Here is a 10,720-nt window from a genome sequence, read left to right on the forward strand (position 1 = left end):
ACCTAACCGGGGCTCAAACCAGCAACCTTCTTTCTGTGAGGCGTTTGTGCTACCCACTCTGTCACCGTGCAAGCCCAATTGATAACTCATTGATACTTCCAATTGATACTTCAAACTAGTAACTCTATAGTCTCACTCACTGATCGTTATGGGTGAATCTACAGGTTGACTCACTGATTCAAACTAGTGAATCTACAGTCAATGACTCGCTGATCCTAATGGGTAAATCTACATGTTGTGACTCACTGATTCAAACTGGTGTATCTATAGTTAACGACTTACGGATTCAAATGAGTGAATCTACAAGTGATGACTCACTGATTCAAACAAGTGAATCTACAAGTCATGACTCACTGATTCAAATGTGTGAATCCTCACTGATTCAAATGAGTTAATCCAAAGGTAATGCCTCAAACAAGTGATTCAAACCAGTGAATCTACTGGCAATCACTCACTGATTCAAATGAGTGAATATACATGTAATGACTCACCAATTGAAACGTGTGACTCTACAGTTATTGATTCACTGAGTGAAACTATCAAATCTACGATTTACACTCAATATACTAATGGGTAAATCTACATGTAATGCCTTACTTATTTAAACTATTGAATCTACAATTCAGTGATTCAAATGATTTAATCCTTACTGATTTAAATGAGTAGATCCACAGGTAATGACTCCAAATGAGTGAATCTACAGGTAATGATTCACTGATTAAAATAAGTGAATCTACAGTTAATGACTCACTGATACTAATGGGTGAATCTAGATGTAAAGGCTCACTGATTCAAACTAGTAAATCTTCAATTAATCACTCACTGATTCAAACTAGTGAATCTGTAGGTAATAACTCAATAATTCAAGTGAGTAAATCTAAGGTGATAAATCGCTGATTCAAATGAGTGAATCTACAAGTAACAGCTCACCAATTCAAACCAGTGAATCTACACAAAATGACTCACTGATTTAAACACGTGAATCTACAGGTGACGATTCACTGATACACATGAGTAAATCCTCAGGTAATGACTCACTGGTTTAAATGAGTGAATCTACAGTTAATGATTCACTGATTCAAACGAGTGAATCTACAGATAAGAGTTCACTAATTCAAATGAGTGAATCTACAGGTAATGACTCACTGATTCAAGCTATTTAGTCAGAGCTCAAAGTATATTAAAACAGATGTATTTTTTCCTTTTTTATATGTATTTTGTCAGGCTATATAATGTCGTACCACCTTGCTCTAATGGTCAGTCTGTTTCTCTCTGTCTCTGTAGCGTGTCAGTGCCACAGTAATGGATCAGTGTCAGAGCTCTGCCATCAGGAGACAGGACAGTGCCAGTGTCGCCAGCACGTGATTGGACGGCAGTGTGACGAGTGTATGGTGGGTAAACACTAAACTCCTGAAACTACCCTTTGGTCAGCCTCACTGTCAGGTGCGATTATTTATAAAGCAACCACTGTAGTTTAATTACTTTTCAGATGAAATAGGAAAGTAAGAGATTACGTTTCATCTTTAGGTCATTCTATGAGGATTACTGATAATGCACCTGCTTCAATACTGTAGGTCAATTCAATAATTCTATATAGATCAATTCGAAAATTAAAGTAATACACAATAATCACATTGTTCAATTAAGAACATTTATTATTTGTGAAGAAAATTGCATATGATTTAAAAAACTTGCTAAATAACTTTATGAAATATAAAAAATGAAACAAAAAACAAGTTAATTTTTAAATTAAAAAAGGATATATATATATATATATATAAATTCATTCATTTTCTTGTCGGCTTAGTCCTTTTATTAATCTGGGGTCGCCACAGCGGAATGAACCGCCAACTTATCCAGCAAGTTTTTACGCAGCAGATGCCCTTCCAGCCGCAACCCATCTCTGGGAATATATATATATATATGGCTGTATATTGGCACTGGTGGGAGACGCCCGAGTGCCTTTTAGTGATGATATATAGCCACATTTAACTGCTACGAGTGTGATATTGCATTTATACAATAGCTTGAGGGCATAATCGTGTTTATAAAAAAGACAATCAAACACTTAAGCCTTAAAAATCATTTTGTATGAGGAACTACTTTCTTCCGCCATTCATTCACATCTGCAGCTGATGCCAGAACAGCAGACACCGTTGCTACCTCTCCAACATCATTTAGAGCTAATATTCAAATGATTCTCTAGCGTAATGTCTAAAGTGATAAGAAAAAAAGGTGGTTTTGATCACATTTTGAGATCATAAGGCTTTAAACATAAGGATCTAAGTCTAGGAACACCATCCCAACTGTGAAGTATGGGGGCGGCAGCATCATGTTGTGGGGCTGTTTTGCTGCAGGAGGGACTGGTCCAATTCACAGCATAGATGGCATCATTAAGAAAGAACATTATGGAGAAATACTGAAGCAACATCTCAAGACATCAGCCAGGACATTAAAACTTGACCACAAATGGATCTTCAAAACAGACCATGACCCTCAGCATACTGCCAAATTTGTTTAAATGTGCTTTAAGGACTACAGAGTGAATGTTTTGCAGTGGCCATCACAAAGCCCTGATCTCAATCCTATAGAAAATTTGTGGGCAGAGTTGAAAAAGCTTGTACGAGTAAGACCAAGGAAATGTGTGTAAACTTTAGACTGTCTAGAAATTAATAAACAAATCTCTAAAAAAAATCTCTCATTATTCTGGCATTTAACAAATGTAAATCATTTTAGTAATCCTAATGAACCTAAAATAGTAAACGTTTAGTATGATTTACCACCAGACATCTTTTTTTTAAATGGTTATGTTCCTTTTTTTTTAGAGTGTATGTAAACTTCTGCTTTCAACTGTATATTACCCATGTACTGAGAATATTTAAACAATATAATTAGAAATTAATTTAAATACAATCTTAGTTATGTAATTAGTAATTAATTACGTTTTCTATAACCTACACAACACTAGTCATAATAATATCTCTTTTTTTCACTGCGTCAGTGTGCGTAATTTCCTGATGGTTTATTTATGAACTATTTAAGCTTAGTGTGTGTGTGTGTATGTGTGTGTGTGTGTGTGTGTGTTCAGCCCAATTGTTGGTGGGACGGTGAATCTCAGCGCTGTAGGCCATGTGAGTGCAATGTTCGTGGCTCGGTATCCCAGCGCTGTGATTCTGAGGGCCGGTGTGTGTGTCGGGCAGGGTTCGTGGGCCGCCGTTGTGAGCTCATGCGCCCGCCCCACAGCCGCCGAGAGACCCGCCGGCCCGTCCAGCAGGTGCCCATACAACACGTCCAGCGCTGGGAGAGCAGGGGAGGCTGTCCGCGAGGAGCCTACCGCCCCGGGACTGGGGTAAACACTCCGCATGATGGGTGCTGTGTTTGTGTGTGCATGTGTGTGATCAACTAAAACTGAGTCTGAACTAAAGGTTTTTTTCGTTTTGCCATTTTGAAGCTTGATTCAAATGAGTTAATCTTCTGGTAATGACTCACTGATTCAAACAAATGAATCTACAGGTGATGATTCACTGATTAAAATGAGTGAATCTACACATAATGACTCAATATTTTAAATGAGTGAATCTACAGGTGATAATTCACTGATTCAAACAAGTAAACCTACAGGTAATGACTCACTGGTTTGAATGAGTGAATCTAGATGTAAAGACTCACTGGTTTGAATGAGATAACTTACAGGGGATAATTCACTTATTCAAATGAGTGAATCTATGGGTGAACATTCACTGATTCAATGGGTGAATCTACAGGTGATAATTCACTGATTCAAACAAGTAAATCTACAAGTGATGCCTCGCTGGTTTAAATGAGTGAATCTACATGTAATGATTCCCTGATTCAAACTGGTGAATCCACAGGTAATGACTCACTAAATGAAAAAAATCTACATGTAATGACTCACTGGTTTTAATGTGAGTATCTACAGGTGATGACTCACTGATTCAAACAAATGAATCTCCTTGTAATAACTCATTGTTTTATAATGAGTGAATCTACAGGTGATGATTCACTGATCCAAACAAGTGTTTCTACAGATAGTGACTCACTGGTTTGAATGAGAGAATCTACAGGTGATGATTCACTGGTCTAACTGAGTAAGAATACATGTAATGATTCAATGATTCAAACTAATGAATCTACAGGTAATGACTCACTGGTTTAAACGAGTCAATCTACATGCGACGATTCACTGTTTCAAACAAGTGAATCTACAGGTAGTGACTCACTGGTTTACATAGCAAAATTGACAAGTGATGACTCACTGATTCAAATGAGTGAATCTACATGTAATGACTCACTAGTTTAAATAAAAGAATCAAGAGGTGATGATTCACTAATTCAAATAAGTGAATCTACATGTAATGACTCACTAGTTTAAATAAGAGAATCAAGAGGTTATGATTCACTAATTCAAATAAGTGAATCTACATGTAATGGCTCACTGGTTCAAATGAGTGTATCTACAGGTAATGACTCAGTGGTTCAAATGAGTGAATCTAAAGGTAATGACTCACTAATTCAAATTAGTTTATCCACAGACAATGACTCACTGGTTTAACAAACAAAAAGTTAATGTACAGTCAAGCAGCAGTAGGCGTGCGTGTGTGCATGTGTGCGTGCGTGTGTGCGTGTGTGTGTGTGTGGCACTGACGGCATGTGCCAGGTCGACTTGGCATCAGTTGCTATGGTGACCATGCACCTGTTCCCCTCAGATTGACAGATGGCTGTCAATCACCCGCAGCGGCTCTACATCCTCATGCTGTGTGTGATTTTTCCTCGTCTCTGATCTCTAACATTGTGCTCTTTAAATGCCTGCGCAGTCAGTTAAACTGAGTTACTGAAGAGTGTACGTGTGTTTAATGCTGTTTCGTGGGTTGTTTGGTTTGATCGCTAATATCTGAATGCAAAATCTTGAGACGTGTTTACATTTTAATTTCATTTTGTTATTATATTTTTTTTCTGTTTTTTGTTTAGCTTAGCTTCTGATGTTTTCGTTGAGTTTAATTTAATGTGTTTTAGTTAAATTTATCGTATTTTAGTTTAGTTCATCATGTATTAATTTATTTGAGCTTAGTTTAGTTTTTAGGGTCCTGGTTTAGCTTAGTTTATCATATCTCAGTTTTTAGTTTAGTTTATCATTTAATTTTGTTTAGTTTATCGCATTTCAGTTTAGTTTAGTTTATTGTATCTTAGTTTAGTTCAGCTTAGTTTATCTTAGTTAAGTTTAGTTTATCTTAGTTTAGTTTAGTTTATCTTAGTTTAGTTTACTTTATTGTATCTTAGTTTAGTTTTGTTTATCATATCTTAGTTTAGTTCAGCTTAGTTTATCTTAGTTTAGTTAACTTTATCATGTTTTAGTTTAGTTTAGCTCAGTTTATTTTATCTTAGTTTAGTTTAGATTATCAAATCTTTGTTTATCTTCGTTTAGTTTAGTTTATCATATTTAATTTTGTTCAGTTTATTGCATTTTTGTTTAGTTTAGTTTATAGTATCTTAGTTTTGTTTTGTTTATCGTATCTTTAGCTTAGTTTCTCTTAGTTTAGTTAACTTTATCGTGTTTTAGTTTAGTTTAGCTTAGTTTTTCATATCTGTTTAGTTAAGATTATCATATCTTTGTCTTCGTTTAGTTTAGTTTTACATATTTCATTTTGCTTAGTTTATCACATTTTAGTTTAGTTTAGTTTATCGCATCTTATTTTAGCTTGGTTTATTGTATCTTAGTTTAGTTAACTTTATTGTGTTTTAGTTTTATTTAGCTTAGTTTATCGTATCGTAGTTTTGTTTAGCGTATTTTTGTTTAGTTTAGTTTATCAACTTAGTTGATCATATTTTAGTTTACTTTATCGCATCTTACTTTAGTTTAGGTTATTGTATCTTAGTTTAGTTTAATTTATCATATCTTAGTTTAGTTTAGTTTATCGTATCTTAGTTTAGTTTAGCTTAGTTTTGTTTAATGTATTGCCGTTTAGTTTAGTTTATTGTTCTTAGCTTATAGTTTACTGTCTTTTAGTTTATCATATTTTAGTTTAGTTTACTGTATCTTAGTTCAGTTAAACTTAAACCTTATATTAAAGCGTGTGTGTGTGTGTGTGTGTGTGTGTGTGTGTGTGTGTGTGTGTGGTGTGTGGTGTGTGTGTGTGTGTGTGTGTGTGTGTGTGTGTGTGCGTGTGCGTGCGTGTGTGTGTGTGTTCAGGCTGGCTCTCATCTGCAGGGCGCTCTTGGCTGTGTCCCGTGCCACTGCAACTCTTTTGGCTCCAAGTCGTTTGACTGTGATGAGAGCGGGCAGTGCCGCTGCCAGCCCGGTGTCACGGGACAGAAGTGTGACCGCTGCGCCGCTGGACACTTCAGCTTCCAGGAGGGAGGATGCACACGTAAGACTGCACTATGACACAAGAGGGTGTGTGTGTGTGTGTGTGTGTGTGTGTGTGTGTGTGTGTGTGTGTGTGGGTGTGGGTGTGTGTGTGTGTGTGTGTATGTGTGTGTGTGTACGTGTGTGTACGTGTGTGTGCCTGTGTGTGTGCGTGTGTGTGTGCGTGTGTGTGTGCGTGCATGTGCTTATGCGTGTGTGCGAGCTTTTCCAGTAAAATACTATAGTAAATACTACAGTGGCTAAGAGAGTTTAACTAACTAAGCCAATTAAGGTCCAAGTAACTAGGGGTCTTGGAAAAACTCATCACCACATCGTTCTTTTCCCAAAGATGCATCGTACTATGATGGTTCAGCCGCAAGTTACGTCGTTGTTTGGGAAACGCACCCCTGAACAGTTCTGCCTCATATGTTTAAACTCGACAGTTTTATTGATCACTAAGATGTGATTGACTTGAATTTAAGTTGCTTGGATTTAAAAATGAAAATTGCAAAAATAGCTTAGATGTAGCTACTTTTGTGAAGTAGCTCTTAGCTTAGCTTGCTACATTTCCCAGGTGGTAGCTTTTACCCAGGTAGCAAAGAATTCTGGCCCAGATTTGGCATAAAGCTGGCACAGCAGGCATTCATCCGGCACTGGCATGCAGCATGTGGGCCAATCATGGCCCAGGTTTGGCTGAGATGGCACCGTCTAACAGGTGGCACTCAAGACATGGGCCAGATATCAAATGTAGTATTTGGCCCAGATGTTAAAATGAATATGTAGGCCACGTAAGTTTGGCCTATCCTGACCCACTTTTAAAATACATTTAAATTAGTTTTGAGTAAAGAAAAAATTCTACCAATCAGGTCACTTCAAGTAAAAGCACAGCCATAAAGCGAAATGCTTAATGGGCTTATAAAAGAAATTGCAGTCATGACACACCAACATATCTGGCCCAGTTCAGGCCCAGTTATGGGTTATTAACTTGGCTGAGACTTGGCCCAGATATGGTCCATGTTTGCCTCTTGTCTGGAAACCAGACTTGGTGCAGTCATTTACCGTAATTCACTGCGACATGTGGGCCAAACAAATGCTGATGGTGTGGGCCAGATCTGGGCCAGAGATATTTTGCTATAAGGGTAGTGTAGTTAAACTGCATTTTAAGTAGAGTAGCGGCATTTTTCAAGTAGCTTGCCTAACACTGTCTGGATGCAATTGAGGTGTGGAGCTAGACAAAAGAAAATTCCCTCCAAAAACCCTCGCATCACTATTGGCCCGCTCAAGCTTGAGCCAGGAGTGACAAGAGCAAAGCCTATTTTCAGCAGCCAATCAGATTTGAGCTGGCGTTTCAATGAGTGTGTCAACAAGCCTGACCCGTGTGCGCTACAGTCTTCATTTGATCAGAGAGAATGTAACTCTCCGTCAGGACGGGGTGTGAATGTCTGGCTGATTTTACCACAGCAGAGCGCTGACATTTACAGCAGGTGCTCAGCTGCGCTCCGCAATTAACCTGCTCCGTGTTTCTGTCTGTCTTGTCTCTCAGCGTGCCAGTGTGCCCATGTGGGAAATAACTGCGACGCCAGCACGGGCCAGTGTATCTGTCCGCCCAACACCGTGGGAGAGCGATGTGACAAATGTGCGCCCAACCACTGGGGTCACGACATCAGCACCGGCTGCAAGGTGCGCTCATCTGTCCTGTGTTTATTCTGGACAACTTCATTATTATTACTCAGAGTCAAAGCACACAGAACACCGAGAGAAGGGAAGAGGAAATCAGGAAAAAGGAGAAAAACTGTCCTGGAGCCAAGGCCCATAGCTGTCAAGCATCTGAGATTTACTCTATTAATTGACTTAATAGTTTTTTAAGAATTAACTAATTAATTAAGTCCTTATTATGCATCTCAGTTGTAATTTAAAGTCACCATGAAGTCAAAATGTACTCTTCTTATTGTTCTATATACAGTGGGGGAAATAAGTATTGAACACGTCACCATTTTTCTCAGGAAACATATTTCATAAGCTGCCATTGACTTAGATTTTTATCCGGATGTTTTAAACAACCAAAGAAATGCATATATGCAAAGAAAATTAAACTTATTAGTTGATAATATATATATATATATATATATAGGCAACGCAGTGGCGCAGTAGGTAGTGCAGTCGCCTCACAGCAAGAAGGTTGCTGGTTCGAGCCTTGGCTGGGTCAGTTGGCATTTCTGTGTGGAGTTTGCATGTTCTCCCTGCATTTGCGTGGATTTCCTCCAAGTGCTCCGGTTTCCCCCACAGTCCAAAACATGCGGTACAGGTGAATTGTGTAGGCTAAATTGTCCGTAGTGTACGAGTGTGACTGCGTGTGTGGATGTTTCCCAGAGATGGGTTGCAGCTGAAAGGGCATCCGCTGCGTGAAACAAGTGCTGGATGAGTTGGCGGTTCATTCCGCTGTGGCAACCCCTGATTAATGAAGAGACTAAGCCCAAAAGAAAATGAATTAATATATATATATATATATACTAATTCAAATCAGGAACATGCTAACAACATTCTAATTTATGTTACAATCAAATATACACACTTACCGGCCATTATATTAGGTAAATCATTATCGCAAATTTCTAATCAGCCAATCACATGGCAGCAACTCAATGAATTTAGGCATGTAGACATGGTCAAGACGATCTGCTGCAGTTCAAAGCGAGCATCAGAATGGGGAAGAAAGGAGATTTAAGTGACTTTGAACATGGCATGGTTGTTGGTACCAGACGGGCTGCTCTGAGTATTTCAGAAACTGCTAATCTACTGGGATTTTCACGCACAGCTATCTCTAGGGTTTACAGAGAATAGTCAGAGAAGAATGGCCAAGGGTTCCAGCTGATAGAAAGGCAACAGTAACTCAAATAAGCACTCGATACAACCGAGCTCTGCAGAAGAGCATCTCTGAACACACAACACGTCCAACCTTGACGCGGATGGGCTACAGCAGCAGAAGAGCACACCGGGTGCCGCTCCTTTCAGCTAAGAACAGGAAACTGAGGCTACAATTCACACAGACTCACCAAAACTGGACAATAGAAGATTGGAGAAACGTTGCCTGCTCTGATGAGTCTCCATTTCTGCTGACACATTCGGATGGTCGGGTCAGAATTTGGCATCAACAATATGAAAGCATGGATCCATCCTGCCTTGTATCAACAGTTCAGGCTGCTGGTGGAGGTGTAATGGTGTGGGGATATTTTCTTGGCACACTTTGGGCTCATCATTAGTACCATTTCAGCATCAATGCCACAGCCTACCGGAGTATTGCTGCTGACCATGTCCGTCCCTTTATGACCACAGTGTGATGGCTACTTCCGGCAGGATAACGCTCCATGTCATATAGCGTGAATCATCTCAGACTGCTTTCTTGAACATGACAATGAGTTCACTGTACTCAAATGGCCTCCACAGTCACCAGAGCTCAATCCAATAGAGCAGCTTTGGGATGTGGTGGAACGGGAGATTGGCATCATGGATGTGCAGCCGACAAATCTGCAGCAACTTTGTGATGCTGTCATGTCAATATGGAGCAAAATCTCTGAGGAATATATCTAGTACCTTGTTGAATCTAGGCCATGAAGGATTAAGGCAGTTCTGAAGGCAAAAGGGGGTCCAACCCGGTACTAGTAAGGTGTACCTAATAAAGTGGCCGGTGAGTGTGTGTTTGTATTGTAATTAAAATCTACAGACAAAAAATTTTTGAAATGCAATTCAACACTGAAATACAACTTATTAAAAGCCAAAACCGCATAAAAAGATGCACTTTTTAAAAGATTTTTGGATTTAGCTTGCAGTGTTTTGCTTTAAAGCAGACATACAGTATCTGATAAAACTTGCCAAATGCTTTTACTGACCCCAAATGGTAAGACCGTCAGACATTTCTCAGTGTTAGTGGGTGTTAGAGCAGTCTAACATGGCAACAGTATGAGATGTTTTATTCCTGAAGCACAGCAGTGAACAGAAGCATCCTGTGTAATGAAAACGGGCCTGAAATAGAGCCTTGAGGTACCCCGCAGGTAAAAGCTGCAGAGGAAGAAGAGTTATTCTCAAACTCAATGCAAACGTTTAACACCTTAAGCTAGGAAGAGCCGAGGGCAGTGCCAAAAACTGCATTATTATTTCATTTTCCATTAGGTGAAGCTTTAGTGTTTCCTGTATCCGACTGAAAATGCTTTAGTAGTTCTGAATAGCTCCTTTATTTTCAGTAAACGGTTAACAGGAAGCCGTGGACGCTGTTTTATGTTTGTGGTGTGTAACATAATATAATATAATATAAATGATGCATGTGTGATGTTCTGTTTCTCTGTAGCCGTGTGGCTGTAA

General features: G+C 39.0%; 1 protein-coding gene across 9 annotated transcripts in view; it reads left to right on the forward strand.

The window, feature by feature from the left end:
* lama2 (laminin, alpha 2) overlaps positions 1-10,720 on the forward strand; it is a 389,595-nt gene that overhangs the window by 150,453 nt on the left and 228,422 nt on the right. For 6 of the 9 annotated variants that reach the window (XM_073932092.1, XM_073932093.1, XM_073932094.1 and 3 more), the window contains 5 exons: positions 1,285-1,391; positions 3,089-3,349; positions 6,209-6,386; positions 7,908-8,044; positions 10,707-10,720. The exon at positions 10,707-10,720 is cut by the window's right edge and continues 223 nt beyond it. In XM_073932092.1, the coding sequence (XP_073788193.1) occupies positions 1,285-1,391; positions 3,089-3,349; positions 6,209-6,386; positions 7,908-8,044; positions 10,707-10,720 (697 nt within the window). 9 annotated transcript variants of the gene reach the window in all.

The sequence above is a fragment of the Danio rerio genome, chromosome 20 (assembly GCF_049306965.1).
Source record: "Danio rerio strain Tuebingen ecotype United States chromosome 20, GRCz12tu, whole genome shotgun sequence".
In the NCBI taxonomy this organism is placed as follows: Eukaryota; Metazoa; Chordata; class Actinopteri; order Cypriniformes; family Danionidae; genus Danio; species Danio rerio.